Source organism: Metopolophium dirhodum, chromosome 5, assembly GCF_019925205.1.
Source record: "Metopolophium dirhodum isolate CAU chromosome 5, ASM1992520v1, whole genome shotgun sequence".
NCBI classification, from domain to species: Eukaryota; Metazoa; Arthropoda; class Insecta; order Hemiptera; family Aphididae; genus Metopolophium; species Metopolophium dirhodum.
In genome coordinates this window covers 17,283,497-17,307,852 of record NC_083564.1, presented here as the reverse complement: position 1 = coordinate 17,307,852, position 24,356 = coordinate 17,283,497, and the positions used below count along the sequence as shown (strand labels likewise).

The window sequence follows — 24,356 nt, the reverse complement described above, 5'->3', positions numbered from 1 at the left end:
TAAATAAAAAAAAAATATTTCGAAAGAGCATAGTCTAGAACCTTCTGAATTCAACCATTATTTTGAAATTAAACTTCATTAAGTATGTTTAAATTTTAGTAGTTTTTAGAATTATGGACACAAGAATATATTTCATTTTCGCGAAGCATTAATAAGTGCGTACGCGTGCGAGACTTGTATCGAGCGGTGCACGACTTGGCGTGACAGTGGTTATCGGAAACACACTAATGTTTATTTACAACTCACACATAAACATAGCCTGAGTGTACATGTCATATGATTTGCTTAAATATTACTCCTATAAATATGATACGGTCCAAAGTCTGAAATATGTAGTAAATAATATTTAATAATCACGGGTTTTTATTTCCCACCCAAAAGTAATAATGATAGTAAATAATATTATGTTACTTTTTTACTAATTGTATCGCCGTATTCTAGTTCTAAAATTATTATTTGCGGTGACTTACCTAATTTGAACTGGATTGTTTATATCGATATAAACTTCTATTTTTCAAATGAGAACACCTCTTTTTTACTGTACATTATTTTGTTACGGAACAAACTCCATTAAAAAGGTCTTTATCAAGACCACCAAAAACAACGGTTCACCAAGCAAAATAGACACATATATGTACATATACAACAAAAGAAACATGACTACAATAGTCGATTTTATACAAATAAGTTTCAACGTTGTGACACATGAAAACCGCACCAGACAGATTACAATGACAACGCAACGATGCGATGTACTCTTGTCATACGTTGAAACCCGACCAATCAGCGATGAAGACGGCCAATCGAAGGGGTATAAATATAGGTACATTTTCAGTAGGAGTGCGAGATCAGTTGTTGCCCAGTGTTCATCCCGTGCAGACGTTAGCTACAACATTAGATTGGCGCATATCGACGTACACTATGGGCGGCCGCAGAGGCAAAAGGAATCGGACTCCTCCGGTTACCGAACCGAAGAAACTCCGAAACGGGACCTATTCTCCGCCACCGCTACTGGTTGCCACATCACAGCGGCAGCGTGCTGAACCGCCATCGCCCGATCAATCGGACTCCGAATCGCTGTCAGGCGAATCTTACGCCTCATCGGTAAATTCTCGACCAACCAGCGATATTTCGGAAACTGACAGGCAAATGGCCAGTGTGTCCGCACCTTCTTCCACACTCTCATCGGGTAAGTCAATCATTATTACTAATAATAAGTTAATCCAAACTCTGGACCCCTCCACCCCAAGTTCACCGATAACCACGTTGCCACCGCCCTCTCGCAGTTCTAGTCCACAGGCCAAAACAAATATTCCTCCGATCATCATTAACTCCAACGACTGGCGCAAATCTGCCAAAACTATACTAGAAATAACTGAACTCAACACAAATGACTTTACAGCCAAAATCGACTCTAAAGGCTCTGTCCGCCTACAGATGAAATGTCCTACAAATTTCAGGAAAATCCAATCAGCGTTGAGAACCAATAAAATTGCGTTTACCTCTTTTTCCCTCCCTGAAGATCACACCCTAAAAGTGGTCATCAGAGGAATACCCACTGACATAGCTGAAGAGGAAATCACTGCCGAACTTGAACTCCGAGGGTTCACGGTCAATACTGTAAAACGCTTCGGTGCAAACTCCCGTCCACTTCCTATGTGTTTAGTCATCCTGACCAAAACTCCGCAATCTACGACTATATACCAAATTACGTCTATGTTTTATCTCTCAGTTAGAGTAGAATTATTTAAAAAATCGGGTCCAGCGCAATGCTTTCACTGCCAACGTTTTGGCCATGGCTCAAAAAACTGCGGCCACGCACCACGCTGCGTCAAATGTAGCGGTAATCACTTGGCCAAAGAATGTACCAAACCAAAACAAGATCCGCCATCTTGCTGCAACTGTGGGGGTAGTCACACGGCCAACTTCCGCGGTTGCTCACACTACCTACATGTTGTAGCGTCATCGAAGCCTGCTGTAACTAAACCACCCCCACCTACACAATCCACTCCGGCCTCTATCGCTCAGCCGAAAACAAATACTAGTTATGCTGATGTCGTAAACTCAGACAAAAACCCATCTTCCGACGAAACAAAAATAAATCAAATCAATATCGATGAAATAATTACTCTACTCACTGACCTACTCACCGCCCTTACATCTGATAGCGACCCTAAATCTATTATGGTATCAACAATCAAGTCTTTCCTCTCCCTACTCACTAGTCGGAATGGATAATGAACTAAAAATTATTCATTGGAACTGTAACGGCATATCAAACAAAATTCTAGAACTTCAATCGCTAATTCAAAAAATCAGGGCCGACATTATTTTACTTGGAGAAACCAAACTAAACCCAAATACCAATATCAAATTTAATAACTTCCACATATACCGATCGGATAATGAAGCGCGACCAGGAAAACCTTCATACGGGGGCACTGCCATACTCGTCCACAAACGCATAATCCACCGCCAATCTATTTTAAAAACATCAATGAAATCTACGTCAATTGACATATCAATAAACCAACACATCATCCGTATATCTTCAGTCTACAAACGTCCTGGCGTCCCGTCCGTCGACAACGACCTCCGTGTGCTGCTAAACGGCTGCGATTGGTTCATAGTCGCGGGCGACTTAAACGCAAAACACCCGCTTTGGCACAGCCGCTGCATAAACACAGCCGGTCTAGCACTTCACAACTACGTCCAAAACATGGACCTTACAGTCGTAGCTCCTGACTCGCCTACCTTCTTCTCGTCAATACCAAATCACCGCCCAGATGTACTCGATCTCGCCCTGGTCAAACTTCCACACCTATCAATATCATCTACATCATTAAATGAACTGTCATCCGACCATAATCCAGTTCTTCTGCTAATCAATGACTCTCCAATAACTTCTTCACCTCCAACCCCCGCAAACAGAATAAACTGGAAAAAATTTAGCGACACTCTAGAAACTATCTCCAAGGGTAAATTACCACCAATAAATACTCGTGACGACATAAACCGTGCAGTAGCCACCCTCACGTCAAATGCCCAAAAAGCACTAGATGTCTCGAAATATGCAATCAACAATAGATTATTTTATCGCGACCGTTTGCCACCTGAAATCATAAGTGAAATAAATGCAAAAAACCGTCTACGGCGTGAATGGCAAAGGTACCGCGACCCGGCCACAAAACGACAACTTAACCACAAAACTGCCTTCATAAAGTTAATGCTTGCCACTCACAAGCAGGACGAATGGGATAAGTTTCTCCACTCGTTGGACCCATCTGATGGGTCCATCTACAAACTTGACAAAAGCCTTCTTAAAAAGAGACCAGCAACTCATCCGCTTATGGGACCAAACGGCCTAACTTACTCGGCCATTGATCGTGCAGAACTATTTGCTGATACGTACCAAGAACAGTTCACACCAAATCGTGGCCCAGTCCTCCCCGAAGTAATTAGCAGCCTAACATCTATCTTTGACGCACAAGTCAGTAGTAATGATTACACAACCCCTGGGTCCATCAAAGACATCATAAACCATCTACCCAAACGGAAAGCCCCCGGCGAAGATCATATCACGAATAACGCACTTAAAAACGCTCCGAATAATTTTATTCTCAGGCTAACGCATATATACAACGGTTGCATTCGACTCTGTTTCTTCCCGGACGACTGGAAAAGAGGTCAGATCATAACCATACCTAAACCGGGGAAAAACCACGCTGACCCCGTTAGTTACCGTCCTATCACGCTCCTACCCACTATTGCCAAGATGTTTGAAATAATCATCCTCAGAAAACTAAAGTGCCAAACTGAGCACCTGATCAGAGATGAACAGTTTGCCTTCCGTCGTCAACACTCTACCGTTCTTCAACTAATTAAGCTCACGGACCAGCTCTGCAAAAATCGAAACGACAAAAAATTCACTCCGGCTATTTTTCTCGACGTAGAAAAGGCCTTCGATAAGGTCTGGCACGAAGGTTTACTCCACAAGCTATTCAAAATTGGTACCCCAATCCACTTAATTAAGCTTATCCAATCGTTCTTATCCGACAGATATTTTAACGTTCGTGTCGATAATTCTGTCTCCAGTAACCGTCCAATCAGAGCAGGTGTGCCACAAGGCTCCTGCCTGTCACCATACCTATACCTGATATACACAAACGACATACCTGTTAACGCTAACAGCAGTCTCGCTTTATTCGCCGACGACACCATGTTTCTAGCCTCAAATCGTAAACCTAAATACGCAATTAATGCACTTCAAAGGCAAATTAACCTGGCCTTAACATGGTTCAAAAACTGGAGGCTAGGCATCAACACAAGTAAAACAGTAGCTATTTTGTTCAACAAAAACACCACGTTTAATTTGAGTCAAATTACCATGGCAGGTGTACCCATCCCGTGGACAAACCATGCAAAGTACCTTGGAGTCACTTTCGACAAATACCTAACATTCAACAACCACGTCAAAAATACTCTCGTCAAAGCGCGTAGATGCAAAAATATGCTCAACCCAGTCCTAAATAGCCGCAGCCCAGTGCCGCTCAAATCCAAAATTCAAATCTATCTCATGTACATAAGACCTCTCTTAACATACGCCGCCGAGGCCTGGGGCCCTTGTATTTCGCCATCTAACTGGAATCTCATTGAATCAGTTCAGACCAGTTGCGTACGGTCCAGTGCTGGCCTCTTGAGATTCGTATCAAACCAGAACATTCGTGACTCTGCCAGAATAAAAACCATACATGAAGTAGTAAAGGATAATTCAAAAAGACTATTCTATCAAAACACCTTCTCAAACCACAATCATATTAAAAACTTGGGCCGTGATGAAGCCGTATCGACAATAAGATCAACTCCTAAAATACGACCATTCGATTGGTCACAGTCATAGTATACCTAAACCTACCTGCCATATCATTCATCTCTTAATAGGCATCCGCCTGAAAAGAGCACATAGACGTAGACATATCTATGGTCGTCCTACTTGCAATGCAATGCAATAGGAGTGCGAGGTATTCATATCATCATCATTAGTATCACACACATCACTCACTAATCATCATCAGTACATCAACAGTTATCCTGTTAAGACGTCCTCTGCCAACTATACTCTGCAGCCAGCCGTTCTCACCGCTTCAACAGGGCAACAGCGCCCACGGTTCACACCACGAACCTAAACCACAAAACAGCCGTTCTCACTGCTTCAACAGGGCTCCAGCGCCCACGGTTCACACCACGAACCTTCAACTCAAACAGCCGTTTTCACCGCTCTCCAACAGGGCACCAGCGCCCACAAGTAAGCCGTCGCTGAAGCGACGTCCCTCCGTTATAGCTGTCGTGGGGCCGCGCCCTCACATAGCCACAGCATCCCCTCCCTAAACACACCCACGCCCATCACACATGGGCAAAAAACGCAAAGGGGGTAACCCCCCTACCAACCACCTACTCAAATTCGCACGTCAACGTTCTGCTCCTCCCTCTCCAACACCATCAAAAACTTCCGACTCCGAAACATTAGACTCCTTCTCTGACTCAAGCACCTCGACACAACACTCTCGATCCTCACTAACTTCCGTACAATCTACAGATACATTAACTTCCGTACCTAAACCAAACCAAACAAATAGCTCCGCACAAAATCAGACCACCTCCGTACAAAACCAAACCTCCTCCACACTAAACCAAATAACCTCCACACTAAATCAAACCACCTCCGCATCTAAACAATCTACTTCAGCACCAAACACACCAAAAACTCCGACTAAACCTACATCCGCCAGACCACCACCAATCATGCTAAGCTCCGGCTCCTGGCGGAAGATCGCTCCCGTGATCTACGCCCTCGCAAACATTGCCCCTACCTTTCTAACCGCCAAATCGTCCTCCAACGGCCAAGTCACCGTCCAAACTTCTGATGCGACCCTTTTCCGGCTAATCCAAAAAACTCTACTGCATCATGGTATCGAATTCCACACCTTTTCACTCCCCGAAGAACGATCCATCAAGGTAGTTCTGAAGGGAATACCTAATGACATAACTTCTGACGAACTCAAGGATGAACTTGAGTCCCTGGGTTATTCCGTAAAATTCGTCCGCCGCTTTGGCACTCCAGATAAACCAATGCCTATATGTCTCGTGCATATCGCTGCCAACCCGACTGCCAAGGATATATTTCTCCTTACCAACTTATTCTACTTGGAAATCTCAGTTGAACCCCTCAAACCCTCCGGCCCAGCCCAATGCTTTTCGTGCCAACGCTTCGGCCACGGTTCACGCAACTGCGGTCACCCACCTAGATGTGTGAAATGTGCAGGTAACCACTTGGCTAGCGACTGCCAAAAAACCCGCGAACAAGCCCCAACATGCTGCAACTACGGCGGATCACATACCGCAAATTTCCGAGGTTGCCCCCACTTACTGGCTCAAAACCAACCAAAACCACAAACTCAGGCCCAAACCATCCCAAAACCAAACAAAACCCTTCCTATTCAAAAAACACCACCTCCCCCACCTGCACCTAGGCCCACCCTATCCTACGTTACTGCAATTGCCGGAGCAGCTCCCCCCTCCCCCACTCCCCCACTCCCCAAGCACCACAAATCTACCTGTCCCTGATTCTAAACCTCCTGACCAACCTACTGACTGCCCTGGCAACCAACCAGGACCCCAAAACACTAATGGAAACGACCATAAAAGCATTCCTGACAATTCTCACGCCTCCCAATGAATAACTTAAAAATCCTGTTTTGGAACTCCAACGGTATTACACACAAACTTGATGAACTAACAGCTCTCGCGCTCCAACTAAAAACCGACATAATCTTACTTAACGAAACTCGTCTATCTCCCTCCACCAACCTTCACATTCCAAATTACTTCACGTACAGGAACGACCTACCGACTACCCGGGGCTCGCCCCCTCACGGCGGCACGGCCGTCCTTATTCACCGTCGCATCGTCCACCAACCTATGACTCTTAACACAACCATTCAAACCTCTTCAGTCCTTATCAAACTTAACAACCATGAAATACTTGTATCAGCGGTATACAAACCACCTGGTGCCACTCTCTCGACACTTGACTTAGACTTACTTACTCAAATCGCGGAATGGCAAATATCGGCAGGCGATTTCAACGCCAAACACCCACTGTGGTACAGCCACTCAACAAACGCAGCCGGCCGTGTTCTCTTTGATCACGTTCAAAAATCGGACTATGCCATTACTGCCCCCTCTTCCCCCACACATTTTCCCACTTACGCCCGTCACAGACCCGACGTACTCGACATCGCCCTCGCACGTCTACCATACCCGACCCAAATCGAAAACCTCAACGAACTATCTTCCGACCATAACCCTATACTTCTTGAGACTCTATGTACTCCGATCTCATCGTCTCCTCCTGCTACTAACCGCTTCATTAACTGGACAAAATACAAAACGATCCTTACCAACTTACCTAACTCTCCCGTACCACCTACAAATGACAAACATTCAATTGACCTAGCAGTCGATTGTCTGACCAAAAACCTGCAACACGCTATCGAAGCTAGCGTATTTACTACTAAACTCAAAAACTCGTCCTTCTTACTTCCCGACTTCATAAAACTAGAAATAACTGGAAAAACCCAACTACGCCGTCTATGGCAGAGAAACCGTGACCCAACCATTAAACGCCAACTAAATGCCAAAATCGCACTAATTCGTACCTTACTTCTAACTCACAAAACTGACCAATGGGACACCTTCCTAAACTCTCTTGACCAACAAGACAACTCCATTTACAAACTCAATAAATGCCTCTTTCATAAACGTCCAGCTTCTCACCCTCTGACCGGGCCAAACGGTCTTGTCTTTCCGGCCAAAGACCGAGCCGAGCTGATAGCGGACTCTCTCGAACAACAATTCCAAACCAACCCCGGTCCCGACATACCAGAAGTGACCGCGTACTACCATTCACTACAAAACCTTAATACTATAAAATCTAACCTGTTCACCACCCCCGGCACCATTCAAAAAATCATAAGCGACCTTCGCAAGAAGAAAGCCCCAGGCGATGATCTCATCACCAACACGGCTCTTAAATTTCTTCCCAACAATATCTTACTATCACTAACGCAAATTATAAACAGCTCCTTCAGAATCTGCTACTTTCCACTTGCCTGGAAAAAAGCAGTCATAATTTCCATTCCCAAACCAGGCAAAGACCACAAACTACCCGTAAACTACCGCCCAATCGCTCTACTTTCCTCCCTATCAAAAATCTACGAACGACTCATACTCACTCACCTGCAAAACATACTCCGTGACAAAATCCGCCCAGAACAGTTTGCCTTCAGACCCGAACACTCTACTACCCACCAACTGACCAAACTTACTCACCAACTCAGCCAGAACTTTAACAACAACATAAACACCGCTTCTATATTTCTTGATGTGGAGAAAGCTTTCGACAGAGTCTGGCACGCCGGACTCCTTTACAAACTTTCTCAACTCAACATCCCGACCGAAATCATTAAAATCATCGAATCCTTTCTCACCGACCGCACTTTTATCGCTAAAATCGAAGACTCTTTCTCGTCCACCAGACACATTCTCGCAGGCGTCCCTCAAGGATCCTGCCTATCACCAACTCTCTACTTGACCTACATAAACGACATTCCGACGACTTCAAAAGCTCATCTCTCGTTATTCGCCGACGACACGATGTTCTTTACTTACGTGCACAACCAAAAACGAGCAGCCATACAGTTACAACACCAACTTAACCTTGCAACCACATGGTTTCACCGATGACGAATCAAAATAAACGCGACCAAAACTGTAGGTATCATTTTCGGACACTCAAATACCACCCACGTACCACCACTACTACTCGGCAACCACTCCATTAACTGGTCCGACAAAGCAAAATACCTCGGCGTCACCATCGGGCGCAATCTCACTTTCGGCAAACATATTCAAAACATCACCAAAAAGGCTACCCGCATCCGAGGTATGCTTTACCCCATACTAAATCGCACTAGCCCCGTCCCAACGACAACGAAACTTAACATACTAAAACTTTACGTCTCACCTATCCTAACGTACGCTGGCTCTTCTTGGGCACCCTTTATAGGACCCTCTCAATGGAACCGCATCGAATCCGTCCAAAACATCGGCATACGCACCATAACGCGTATGCCCACTATCGTTAGAAATTCGGTCCTTCTAAAATCGACAAATTTCAAATCTATTCAAAACTCCATTCGTTCCCAAACCAAATCAATGTTCTACAAAAATTCTTTCTCGAATCATACTCACATCCGACTTCTAGGCAAAACACACCCTCCCCCAAATACTAAACGTAAATTGAAACCCTACCCACTCTCTTGGGCAGACCAAGTCTAACCATTTCTTCTAAATTGAATAGTAAACGGCATAGCCATCCCTTTCAATGCAATGCAATGCATAGGAGTGCGAGGGAATGTAGCTCGTTGAGTTTGTGTTTGATACCGTTGGAGTTCCAAAATAGTGTATCTATAAAAGTTTTCGGATCTTATTGTTAGATAGTGCAGTCAATAGGTTGGTGAGCAGGTCGAGTGTCATTGACACGTTAAGTTGTGGGACTGGGGAATTTGAAAAAGTGTGCGCTGGTTTAGATGTTTCTGCGAAGCATGTCAGTATAGAATTTTATAAAAGGGAGGTGGTAGTGGAGGAGTGTTTGAGGTTGGTTGTAAGGTTTGCTGTTGGACGGGGTTTTGGGTTGGTGTTGGAGATCGTATACCGTCAATAGACAGTGGTCAATTGATAGCGTGACAATAGATAGTGGACAATAGATCGCGCGGCAATTGATTGTATACGACAATTGATAGTGTACGACAATTGATAGTATACAACTTTTTTGACAACATTTACATTTTATTAAAATTAAAAAAAATTATTATAAAATTTGAAATTAAATTATTAAAATTATAATTTACTTAATATGAGTATAAAATATATTAAGAGTGAATGAGGCACCAACATTTTGGTGGATGGTGGATAAATGTATCAGCGTGAATGTAATAAGCCGGAAAAAAGCATTTGGCGGTGTGTGCAATACAAACAAAAATGTTGAGGAAAAGTTCATGTTTTGAATGGTGTTGGAGAGGGGGAGACGAACGTTTTCGTGCCATTTTCAGTGCTTGGTTGGTAGAGGGGTTTCCCCTTTACGTTAATTGCCCATAGTGGGAGTGGGTGTGCCTTTTTTGGGAGGGGATGCTGTGGCTATGTGAGGGCGTGACCCCACGACAGCTAGTTTCGGAGGGACGTCGCTTCCACGGCGGCTTATTTGTGGGCGCTGATGCCCTGTTGGAGAGCGGCGAAAACGGCTATTGAGTGTAGACAGGTTCACTGGTGTTAACAGTGGGCACTGATGCCTTGTTGAGAGCGGTGAAAACGGCTGTTGAGTCTAGACAGGTTCACTGTTGTGAACCGTAGGCGCTGATGCCCTGTTGAGAGCGGTGAAAATGGCTGTTTGAAGGAACTGCTACTGAACGTTGGCTGCAGAGTGTTGGTTGGCAGTTGGCGTTTTGACAGGTTGACTGTTGACTGGATTGTATGATAAGTGATTGTTGTGTTAGTGATAACTTAACGAAACCCGTTCATCCCCTTCTACCAAACTTCATATTCCTAACTATTTCACATACACGAATGATCTGCCGCCCGTCCACGGTTCACCTGCTCACAGCGGCACGGCTGTTCTAATCCACCGACGCATCATTCACCAACCTATGACTCTTAACACACTCATTCAAACCTCTTCTGTCCTTATCCAACTAAATGGCCACGAAGTACTTGTATCAGTGGTATACAACCACCCGGCGCCACACTCACAACTTACGACTTATACTTGTTAACCCAAAGTGTGGAATGGTAAATTTCGGCAGGTGATATCAACGCCAAACACCCTTTGTGGTTTAGCCACTCGACAAACGCTGCCGGCAGTGTCCTCTTTGACCACGTTCAACAATCAGACTAATTCATTACTGTTCTCTCATCCCCCACACACTTCCCAACAACCGCTCGATACAGACCCGACATACTCGACATCGCTCTAGTTCGATTAGCTTACCCCACTTGTTAACGCAAGATATCGTCAATTCCGTGCCGTGGTTATCCATATCGAACTGTTCACGAGCCTACGTGTCAGACGACGACTTTGCGTGCGCATCCCCTTCCCGTCCACCATGATATAGGCCAGGCTGGCTATTATATGTGTGTGCCGGCGCGGCGGCGCAATAGCAACCAGTTGTTGCATGGTCTCTCTTGTCGTCAGACGTCGTCGCTTTTGACGTCCGTGGAGACCTCGTGGGTTGCAAATTCTTTTATGTCAATGTTTAGTAGCCGGTTGCCGAAATAGTGATTGATAGTTGCTGTTTTGTGCCCGAACGTAATACAATATTACAAGCTCGCGATCGCGATCGCTTTGTGCACTTAGCTGTTGCCGACGCCCACCGTACGCCGATCGTGATAATAGGCTGAACGATCGAATCCGCGAGTGCATTGTGTGGTTAGCCACCACTGCCGCCACCCACCGCACGCCGCCGCAGCCTCCGCCACCGCAGCCACTGCCGTCAGCCTATCGCAATTGGGCGTAAACTCACCTTCGATAAAAACGTCCAAGACATCATTAAAAAGGCCACTTATGTTCGCGGAATGCTTTACCCCATACTTAACCGTTCTAGCCCCGTCCTAACGACTTCAAAACTCAACATTCTAAACCCAGTCTGTTCTACGTATGCATCCGCGTAGAGGCCTACAAGACATCTGGACCATCCCAGTGCTTCACATGCCAAGGCTTCGGACATTCATCAGCCAACTGAGAAAAATACCCGGTAAACTGACCAGTCGCACATAGAAACCACCTCAACCACTCCACCTCCTACTCAAGTCTTGGGGCCAAACCCCCTGAAACTCAGGAAAAGGACTATAAGTACCTCCAACCATGCAATGCAATGCAAAGATTAGTTAGCCTTCAAACAGTCAACACACCGATCAGTCACAAGTCTCTGAAGAACCGAAGACCATCCAAGCCGTCGATCTCGCAAGCCAAAACCTCGTTGCCCCACGGTGTTCAAGCATGAGTAGCAGTGATCATCAACGGCGAGCCTACGAAATTCCAGCGACTGGCGACGACCAACAGTAGCGCGGATACATGGTAGTTAATACCGTGCCGACGCCGATCATCGCCGTACGACGATACTGTCCCACAGAAAATACAGCGTGACCCCGCAACCAGCACGCGTCAGTCCGGACCAACGTTGTACATCGGCGACAACGTGACCATGCCACCGTGATTGACATTCATACCGCCTAAATCCATCGGTCCGACATATGTAAATCCGTGTATCAGCAATTCACCACTTCAACGAGACGTTAACACTCCTCGACGATCTTAGAACAGTCCAAACAGCCATTCAGTAACGTTAAGTTGGCCCCACGGCCAACCCAACTACGCCGTTATCCTCAAGACCGTTCGTCTAACGAAATCGTCTCGCCAGACAAACCATCCACCAAGAGATCTAAAATCTCCCTTTTCAGGGTGACCGATAATAACACCCTCATCGTGCCTGTTACGGCCACGCGTAGCACCCGATCGAGTCCCACGGACCGGGCGCCACTTATATCATACGGGACCGGTGTGTAAGGGCTCGTTCCCCTCATTTTATATTATATATTTAATCAATCAGGAAAATATACACAACTGTGTATAGGGACTCGAACGACCCTCAGTTCGTCGGCCCTACTCCCCTCATGTAAATATAAATTAACTCTTGGCAAGAAATAAAAGTAAGTAAAGCAACTGCTTCATTTAATAAAAACCAAATTGAATTATTACTTCAAAAGATTTAAATTAGCATCAATTAGTGAGTAATTAGTTAGACAATTTTGATTTACATAATTTAAATTTTGAAAGAGTACCTAGTTTCTTAGTTCCTAAAAAGTTTGTATTGAGGATAATATTCCTTAAAAATGGGCTTACATAAATATAAAATAGACATAAAATTGGATCTAGTAATTATTATACTTGGGCCATTTTTACAAATAACTACTGATTATTTTCTATTTATAACATTAACCTATTCGAATTTAACACCGTTATACAGTCTGTGTTGACTTAAAAGTTTATTAGGATTATAATATATTACAATATAAATAATAATAATATTAAGGGTGTTCGATACCGTGATTTTCTGTTTTTGTCTAACACACGCGCGACATAGTATTTTAGACATGTTTTTCACCAAACATTCCAATTAATCTATTGAAGCGATAAGAATTATGAAAACAGATTTGAATTTGTCGTCAAGTCTAGTTGAAGTCGACTTTCCCACGTGTTTGATATTATCCCTCTAACTCCGAAAAATCTCATATTAAAAAAAAAGAGAGTGTGTGTGAGCCCACCACTACATTCTGGGGAAGTAAAACTTCTATCATAAGTATTGGGGCCCGTGAAATTATAAGTAAATTAAGGAGAGAGTGAGAAAAACCAATATAATAAAAATAAACGTGCATGCCACCACCACCGTGCATTGCTAGCAAAATAAACAAATAAACAAATGTGTAGTTTCATTTTTCCTGTCGTTTTATTTTTCATTACGATTTTTTCCACCCACACCTCAAGAAAGAAGTTTTACCTCAAAAATGGACAAGTTGGTACTGATCTACTGTACAGTAGTTGTAATGGATGTGTTATATTTGCATACAATGATAAACAATTGTATATTAAAAACGATGTTGAGCGGTTAGCGTAGTCCTTATAATATTATTATTTTATTCGTTACTATGGTGATAAACAAACATGTATACATATATAGGTGAACAATGTACACGTTTATTTTAATTATTAAAAATTACATAACACAAATGTTAATTAACTTAGACAAATGCTATTGCGGTAGGAACCTTCTCCGTGATATAATCGTTCATTAAAAATAAAAATTAAGACAATCGGTCGAGTTTCCGAGAACATTAGCATCAAAAGTGTCGTTTTATTTTTCATTACAATTTTTTTTTACCCACACCTAAAGAAAGAAGTTTTATTTCAAACAGAGTATTTAAAAATTGTTGCATTTTAATTTTTGGAGACGTTAATATCAAAAAATAAAAAATGCGGAAAAGTCTATTTCAAGAAGCATTGACGGCAAATTAAAATGTTTTCTTAGAATTCTTACCACTTCACATAAAATATACGTAGGTAGGTAGATACGGGCTATGACACGATTAAACATAAAACACCTTTTTTACGACATGATTGTGCAAATTTGTCGGCGTGTCATAGAATATAGAAAGACAAAAGAAAAGCTACACAATTGAGCATACAAAACTTTGCAATGTTACCATTTTCAATTTTGAAGTATATTTTATACATAGACCTTATACTCATAGACAGAGCATTATAATCTATAGGTTGGCGGGGTTGGGTCGAGCAATCACAGACATCATCATGATAGCAGTATTGTCATTTCTGGCAACATAAAATATATTTATTAGCATATTTATACAATATATTATGAAAACACAAAACTAAAAATGCATATTTTTAAAAAGCATAATTACAATAATAATTAATAAATAATAAATCATATATTCAATAGATGAATAAATTATTCATTCAAAAACAATATAGTTTTTGTATATTATTCATCAATCCATTATCATACAATATTATTGTTGAAACGCAATAACCGATTACCCAACCTGAAATTCTATTGAGCATATGCGCATATACGTCGGCCAGCTGGAACTATTCCCATGCTCCGTTTATAATAAGTATAAGGAGCATAGACGTGTTACCCAATAGACCTGTTTTACAAAAATATTTATTCAAATAATTATAACAATTCAAAATATGGTACGAATTAAAAACATAACATTATTTCATTGCCAATAATAGTCACATTTCATAAATCTGTTTTATAATAATAATAATATTAATAATAGTTATGAAAATAATAAAATCCAAGTATGGTACGAATCAAATTAAATAGCACGATGTAGCAACGTCACATAAAACATTCTATGCCCAATCGTGTTGCTAAACAGGTATAGTATGCTTAATCGTACTTAAGTGGTAAATAGTAAATATGCGAAAGTGGCTGACAGACACCACCAAGAATCGCTATACACAACCTTAAAATTTAACACAACCATTAAAGTGATGTACTCCTTGACGAGGTACAAATGACATCTATACTGTACAGAAGAATGATTAAGTACCTAATTTCCGTTATTTTTCTTTCTGACAACACACACCTGGTCTACGGTAGTATATATATATTGTCCTACAGGTGTGAGGGTTGTAACTAATTTAAATTAATTTTCATTATTATTTATTTGACTAGAAAACATTAAATTAACTTTGTTTATATTATATTTTGTATGTTATAAATGACTAACAGAAAGTTTAAAGAAAGTTGGATTTTCAGGTATGTAAAAGCTTAAAAAAATTATTGTAATTTATCAATTAATTAGTATTTAATTCGGTATTTGAACGAATCAGTGTGTATCATAAAGTAACGATAAACGTTTGATAATTTACATGTATAGACGATTTTGGATTTATAAACTACTGTTTTGCAAAGCAATTTGGTAAGTAGTATATAGTGATAATAATGTATTTATTATAAGTATGTAAATTATAATTTCTATGTTTTTTTCTTTTCGTTTCTATAATAATTATAATATTACTATACATTTTAATATATTTTTAAGAGAACGAATTCTTCAATTTTTAAGCAAGATACGAGTCTGTGAAATTTCGAAAATTTAATCGTTGCAGTAAATAAGGGCAATCTATTGAGTTGTTTAATAGTTTTAATAAAAATGAATAATGGAGGTTACTTCTTCTTGTATTTAACGATTCTATATTGAAGTAGGATAATACTCCGTTATAATTTGAATGTGGTGGACGTTCGATTTTAAACTTAAATGTTAGAGAGCGAAGAAAACGATTTTGAATAGCTTCGAGATTAACTCCTATGTTTTCTGATGACCAAATAAGGGATCATATTCTACATGTGATCTGACAAAAGCAAAATAAATACTTTTTAGGGCATTTACATAAGTTTGAGTAATGAAACCGAGATTTTGAAATGCTTTATTGGTTATTTTATCAATGTGTTGATTAAAACATAACTTAGAATCGAAAGTGGTTCCCAAGTCGGTAAATGAATCCACAGGTTCAATAGAGACATTATTAAATTTATAATCAAAATAAACATGAGATTTTTTAATATTAAATGATAATATTTTGCATTTACAGATATTGAGGTTCAAACCATTTAAATTACACCAATCATATAAATTATTTAAATCATCTTGTAAATTAATACAATCATGAATGGAATCTATTTTTTTAAAGATCTTCGCGTCATCTGCAAATAATAAAATATTTGAGTGTTTTATAATCATATTTATATCATTTATAAATAATAGAAACAATGTAGGTTAAAGATGGTCGCCTTGAGGAACACCTGAGAGAACTTGGATGGGTTCTGAAATAAATTGGTTTAATTTAACTAGTTGGATTCTATTAATTAGAAAGGATGTAAGCCAGGATAGTAATGGATCACAGAATCCGATTTTTTTTAGTTTATGTATAAGTATAAAATGATCCACACTATCAAACGCTTTATTGAAATCAGTAAAGACTGTATCCATTTGGGATTTAGCTAAGAATGAATCGATTATATTGTGTTTGAATATGGCTGAATTAGTTATGGTGGAATGCCCTTTACGAAAACCATGTTGAGTATCATGTAAAAATTTATTTAATATAAGAGATTATATTATATTTATTATTTATTATTTTTGAGAATATTTTTGGAAGTATAGAAATTTTTGAAATTGGGCGGTAATTATCTACGGTAGAGCGATCACCTTTCTTGAAAATAGGGGAAATAAACACAGTTTTCCAGATTGTAGGAAATATACCAGAATTTAAAGACTGGTTAAAAAGAAAATGAATATGAGGTGCAAGGACAAAACGACATTCGTGTAAAAAGGTAGCTGACAGATTATCGGGGCCTGTTGACAAATTTAATTTTAGATTATCTAATTCAAAAAAAACTTCTTCAAGTGATGGTATATGTGGCTACAGTCTATCGCTCCGCTTAAAATCTAAAACAAATCTTAAAATAAAATAATTATATGAAATCAATTACAGTAGTTAATATTATGATTTGCTTCCTTAATTCTGGGCATATTTTTAATGTAAATACAGAAAGACAAATACCACTCTTAAGAGGATGTCAATGTAATATTTATTTTCTCTTTCAGACCCATACACAACACTGTCATCTAAAATGGTTTTTAATGATTATTGAGTAATCTAAGAGTAAAATCATCCATCACAAAAGTTATAGAAGATAATTTTTAAAAGGGGTTTTATATTTTATTATTATTTGACTTTATATTCAGGGTTCAAAATAAATTTTTTTTTTTTCATATTTAAAAAATACGCCTCAATTACCTTGGCGTTTCCAGATACATATTACAATTTATTTAAATTTTACAAAAGAATAAGGTTTATATAAGAAAAATTATATGATGCAATAAGTTTTAGGATAGTATAAGTTGTATGTGATATATCTAAGTGTTCATGTTATATTTTTTGAAGAAGGTTCGTCTCATTGAGAAGTTCTAGAAGTGATAATGCTCTTTCTGTGTTTGGCACTAGTATTTTTAATTTTACACGTCACTCCCACGCAGGCATCAAATCATAATCAACAGATTACGAATCGGCCACACATTATACACTCATGAACATTTAATGAGGAAAAAGTAACAACGTATAATATGCACCCCATGCAACACTGCGACTAAAACTTTTAAACACCTATTAACTGAATGCCTCCTCACAAAATACGCCAGAGACAAACTGATGCACCCCAACAAAAAAATTATTGTAAAATTAAATTATTTAATTGTTTTGTGACAATATTTAAACAAACTGATATGTCGTACCCTCAAAAATATTATTCTCTATCATTTTTGTAATGGATGATTTCACTTTATGATTTCTCAAATATACAGGTCTTGAAACCGATTTCAAAACCGGTTTCAGAAATTGGTATAAACCGTTAAAAAACCGAAACCAAAATCAAAATCGAAAACGAAACCGAAAAAAATTGGATACAGGTATTAAAGTCAAAACTGAAATCGGAAAAAATTGGGAACCGTTGTTATAACTTATAACTCAATATTTTAATTTTAATATTTTAAATAATGCTTTTTTTTTAATTAACGTAAATTATTTTAAAATGTACGTAAATACGTAAATTGCATTGATACACCCATGGAATTATGATTAAAATGTTGATAACCATTTCATTATTTGAAAAATTATTATAGTTGTTTTATACCTTTTTTTTTTTTTTTTATTGTTCTTAAAAACAACTCGGCAGCAAAGGCCATTAGTTCACAATTCTTAATAACAATTTAGATAATATACATAGGGTTCATAGATACAATTATATTTTGATAATTAAATTAGTTGGCTTAAGAAATTTAAGCGTTTTTATGTTCTGATCCGGTTGTGGTCCGAGAGTTGAGTCGAGAATTTCGGCCAAGTTGAGGTTTTATACTTTTATTATAATAGTAATGAATAATAAATAATATTAATAATAGTTATTAATTATTTATTGGGCAGCACATTTGACAGATGACGGCCCGTATATGGGTCTATTAATTTATTAGATTGTTATTTAATAGTATTAAGCTATTAAATACTGAATAGTATAATACTATTATAATCAAACTATAAAATATAAATAATAAGAAAATCATATAATAATTACTGCTAGAACCAATTATTTATAGAGGTACAATACCAGGAAAAACTGAAAATTGCACGGGTTTTAATTTGTGTGAGTGATCGTACGACCATCACCGCTACTGCAGTCTGTAGGCCGTGGGGATCAGAGACAATAATAATAACACTAATATAAAAATAAATTTAAAATATTATATAATATTGTTTAAGAATTATTTAGTTATTAAAAATACTGTGTTTGCAGAAGTGCAGTCTGCGTGTTTGTTGTTCATTATAGTGTAGTTCCTTATCGGTTTACTTTTATACTTATAGTCTAGACATGTATGTACTATCTTTAAAGTTTAAACACTTTAAACTATTGAAATAATTTTGTTCTAGGTTCCTTAAAGCTTGTAATTTGTAGAATAAAATTACAAAATCACTCCTATTGAAATATTACTCTTATTTTTATCAAAAATTAAAAAATCATATTAAGTATTTAACTATTTAAGTATAATAAAATTATTTATAATTCTAACTTAAAGTCTGCTTTAAATCCGTTTTTAAAAATGTAGAAACCAGCATACAAAACCGAAACCGAAACCGAAATTTCCTAATATCGGTATTGGAAAGTTGAAACCGAAACCGGAATTTCGTAATACCGGTATTGAAAAATTGAAAACGAAATCGAAATTTTTTCAATCGGTTTCAAGCCCTCCAAATATATAAAAAAAAATACAGCTAATCCTTAGTTTTTGACCGATTTTCATAAGATTTTAAGAAGATATATGTAAATCCAAGGGCATTTAGTTTGACACAGGCTACGCCATCCAGAATCAGCTACCTACCTAATATAGCAAAATTACATAGAGTTTTGTTTAGAATTCTGATGTGTTTCCAAATCGATTTTAATAACATCTTTACAATTTTTAAAACACTCATAGGCCTGCGCAAACTGGAATTTTGGGGAGGGGAAGCGTGCATACAATATTATTGGGTTGTTTTCTTAATTTGGACTAAAGCTCTTAACAATACATGTAGATACATATTAATCAGTGCCAATAATAATACTTATATATAATTACTAGTACCAAAATATCTCTTATTTCCTTGGATAGGAAAGTTTAGGTTAGGTTAAGTTAATTACAATGTTTATTTATTATTTGTAATTTTTTTCTAAATATCAGGTGTTATAATCATAACAACTTACTCCAAGAAAATTAAAATTGTTTCCTCCAATCTCGTGGTAAAGTAAGAATCCCAATAGTGCCGGGACGTAAAATGGAATCCCAAAAAAGTCCATGCGGTAAAGTGGAAATCCCCAAAAGTGCTGGGCGTATTCTCTACACTATACCAGACACTGGAATCTATACTACGATCCTTATAAAACATAAACTTTTGATTACATCTTATATTCATATTATGATCTCGATACATGACCCTAAAAATAAATAAAACCAAATCGTTTCTTTCATGAAATATTGTTTTCGTAATATAGTCTGGTTGTTGCATATATCTCGGGATTAACTTTTCCGTGATCGATGAACGCAGAGGCGTGACAAAAAACAGTATGTGTGGATCGCGTGTGGAAGGAATTTTGCCAATTTCAGTTCTGTGAGTGAAATAGCTTACTTCTCGCCCATGCTACACAATATACTATTACGTTTTATTATTTTTTTTATCACGAAAAATGGTTTATTTTTTACCACATTTCTTAGAAAAAAATATTTTATTTTATTCTAGTTATATCAGATGAAATCACTGTCCCTAGGCCCTGGGACTTTAATTTAAGGGACACAATTATAAAATGTCAGGGGTGACCAGGCACACCAATCACCTCCCGTGCACACACCTTGGAATATACTACGGGTCTAAAACAAAAAATAGTGGTCTAAATAATATATTATAGAAAAAATTATCAAAAAATGTATAGCTAGACTTATCTGTCTCATCAATATTTTATTAGGTATATAAAATTATGTTAATATATTATTAAAATAATACAATGTTCTTGGATATTATAAATGTTAAATGTTATAAATATAATTAACAATCAAATATTATACTTTCTAGTCGATATACTGGTGGCATTCTTCGAGCTCAGTACGAGTTATTCGAATGCTCACGGTGAGCATAATTCTATATTATTTAATAATTATTTACATATTATATAACATTATAACTCCCTAGCAATTATTGTATTATACTATTATAATATAGACTAGGTATAGATATATAGTTGTGTTTGTATAATTATATATTTATATTTATATAATGTACCTAACAAGACAGTGAAAAATGCAACAATTTGAATAACCAAGGTAGGTACTTGTTATTTACTTGATTTACAGATTATTTATATGAGCCACGACTGTTTTGTTATAAGGAAAGTGAGTAACAGTATAAACCATGGTATTATAATATAATATAGTTAAATAGCACAAGAAATATAAACTGAATGTCAAATTGTGAGTAGAAAGAGCTCGCTTACATTTTTTACCCCGGTTTTTACATGCAAAACTTTACGATTTACATTGTTTCTTTTTTTTATTATTTGTAATACTTCACTAAGGTAATTTGGTTTTTCTGTTTTGCAGTTTTGCAGTAAAGATTTATCTATATGCCTATTGTTCCATTTTTCCAAGCGTGTGGGAGATAATATAATACAGGCTGTAACAGGAAGACCTGAGATGGTCCAATTCTTGAAATTTCGTTAAAAATAAAATATATTACTGCCAGTTAAAAATTAAAATATACAGTATTGGTAATATACAGTATCTAAGCATTGTAATTTTATTGTGTGCTATGAATAGTGCGTTTTAAGTACCTACCTATCCATATGCATTTCAATAATATAGTTTTTAATTCAGTAACTATATTTAATTTTTTAAGATTGTAAATTAATATTTGTTTCCATTAATTTTTGTGAGAGATACCTATTTAATATTTATTAAATTTCATATGATTAGTCATTACGTCCAAAAATAAAATATTTATATTTATACATTTGCAGTTAATAAGAAAAGCTTTTTGACTTGTGGTAAATTTGAATACATTTATTTTAAATTACAATGTGTAATTAATATAAACTTTACATTTTGTTGACTTTTATATTATATTTTATTTATTTATTCTGTGACGAAGAATAGATGAAAAGTCATTATGGACAAATACAGTTTGTATTGAAATAATGTCTAATAACTGAAAAGTGGTAACAAAAATATCTATAAACTTTTGAACATTTCATTGGTATATTAAACATTCTGTCTTTGATTATTCTAAAAAAAATTTGCTTGAAAATTAATTGTATTATGGTGTTGTGAGTAGTGAGTTTATAGTAGGTACCTTACTAAGCATTTTAATAAAATAGTTTTTAATTCAATTACTAGATTTTATTTTTTAAGAATGTAAATTAATATTTGTTTCTATTATTTTTATGATTGCCTATTTAATATGTATTAAAATTCATAACATTAATCTTTGTACATCCGTAAATTTAATATGAATTTTTATAAATTTCCAGTGTTTTGCAATTTGCCCCCTGCAGAATTAGGTAATATTTTAATATACAATGTGTAACATGGGCATGCTCAAGGGTGATACAACTCCCCCCCCCTTCCATGGACTTTTTACAAATTTAGTATACTATGTACCATAGTGCGTTTCATAGTAACTGTGACTCGACGCTAACGCGCCTCGTGGTGTTTTTCATTAGGGTTTATAAAACTAGTGCATATTAATGTGCGGAGAATTTAAAATTGATACTAAAATTGAACTAATATTTTACACTTTTTTAAAATTATACCTCTATTAAACAAGATAATCAATGAATCATACCAGCTTATCTTACCATTTGTTATAATTTATAAAACTTGCGAAAAAAATGGGCTATACACATTTTTCTATCCTATAGTTTAAAAACCCCCGGTTTGAGACAAAACCACCATGAATGTGTCGAGTCACAGTTGCTATGAAACGCATTATAATTGTACATATAATTATAATAATTTATTAGTTACAAATTTAATTTAGAGCCCATGCGAGTTTTTCAATTTTTTTTCAGAAACCTATATGTATTATCAAAAATAAATTTCCGGAAATCATTAGTTTTTTCGGTGTTTTATTGTACTTTTAGAACTTTTCTGTTTTACGAACACCTTTTATTTATGTATATGTGGTAATTACACGAGATGCTTTTTGAAGCAGGAAGGAACAAATGATATTAGGATCCAAAATCCACGCACCACTCATTAATACTATACGTATATTCCAAAACGAAATATTTCCATCAATTATTCCTAAACGTACTTATTGTTATGTTATGCAAAAACGTACTAATAATATACCTGTCTATGTGTATACATTTATAGAAAGTCCAGGTAAGTGCACTAATTCTACATATATTTAATATTATAGAGCCATATAGGTATGTACATAATATTATAAACGGACGTCTGACACCATCACATTACAAAAAAATAAATAAGGTTAATAAACGTTTAAAATATTTTATTGTTGAATGAAAAACTGTGTACCTACGTCCTTACTCGTGATACATTTGCAGATTATATCGTACAAAATAGTATAACTTTACTATATTACTATATAATATATTTTATTATATTACTTTTTATTGTATAGTGTATTTACAGTATTAATCTTATTCTATTTTACATCTGTGTATATTGTTAAAAACCAAAATATACTAAAGACAATAATATAATGTCATTCGAACGTGAAATATTAATCATAGGTAGGTATAGAGAATATTTTTTGGGACTTTTAAGTTTCAATACTTAGGTACAAATTCACGTTTGTTTTTCAACATTATAAATAAAATAAGTTTAAAATCAATATTTTATATGATATGGAAATTATTAATTAATCTATAAGCATTATTATTTTGAACCTTATACTACTTGTAATAGTTTATGATTCATAACACTAATCAATTATAATTACGTTTATATATTTACAGCTATTAAGGGTAAGCTTATGATTTTATAAGTATACTATTTTATTTAAGAAATTTATAATAAGTGTTAACTAAGGTTTAGTATTCCCTTCCTGTTATTCGTAGTTATTAACAAGATTATGAAATATACAAACAAAGGTAAAATGTTATAGCCTATAGTGCATGATATTCTCTGACAATGTTATGTAAGTAGAAAAGCATGGAAAGTGTGAATACGAGAATTTCAAGAACGGTGGAAATTGCTGGAGGGAAGGGGCCAAACATACAAGTAAGTATAGGAATAAAATAAATACAATTGTTGAATTGTGTATGATTTTGGAAATAAATAATCGTGGCAAGCCATTTAATGAAGATTGGGAATGATGTGTATGAATTTATTAGATTCAAGTACTTAGGAACACTGGTACAGAAGAATTGTGTTTTTTAGTATGTCGTCAGAAATAGGAATATTTGTCCATGTGTTACGTGCTGCCTCTTCAGAGATCCAGAATGATGATGACTTGAAATAAAATGGTAGTCAAATTAGAATAGTAAATGCAATGTTATTTATTAGAACAGAATAAATGTATAATATCGTCGTTTGTCGTGCAGAAT

General features: G+C 36.9%; 1 protein-coding gene across 1 annotated transcript; it reads left to right on the top strand.

The window, feature by feature from the left end:
* The first annotated feature begins 586 nt into the window (after positions 1 to 586).
* On the top strand, positions 587 to 23,348 carry LOC132945389 (uncharacterized). The gene is made up of 8 exons (XM_061015117.1): positions 587 to 1,189; positions 15,435 to 15,461; positions 15,583 to 15,624; positions 20,861 to 20,914; positions 21,139 to 21,177; positions 21,801 to 21,827; positions 22,311 to 22,340; positions 23,158 to 23,348. The coding sequence occupies exons 1-8, from the start codon at positions 751 to 753 to the stop codon at positions 23,193 to 23,195; spliced, it is 696 nt and encodes a 231-aa protein (XP_060871100.1). The 5' UTR covers positions 587 to 750; the 3' UTR covers positions 23,196 to 23,348.
* Positions 23,349 to 24,356: the final 1,008 nt, after the last annotated feature.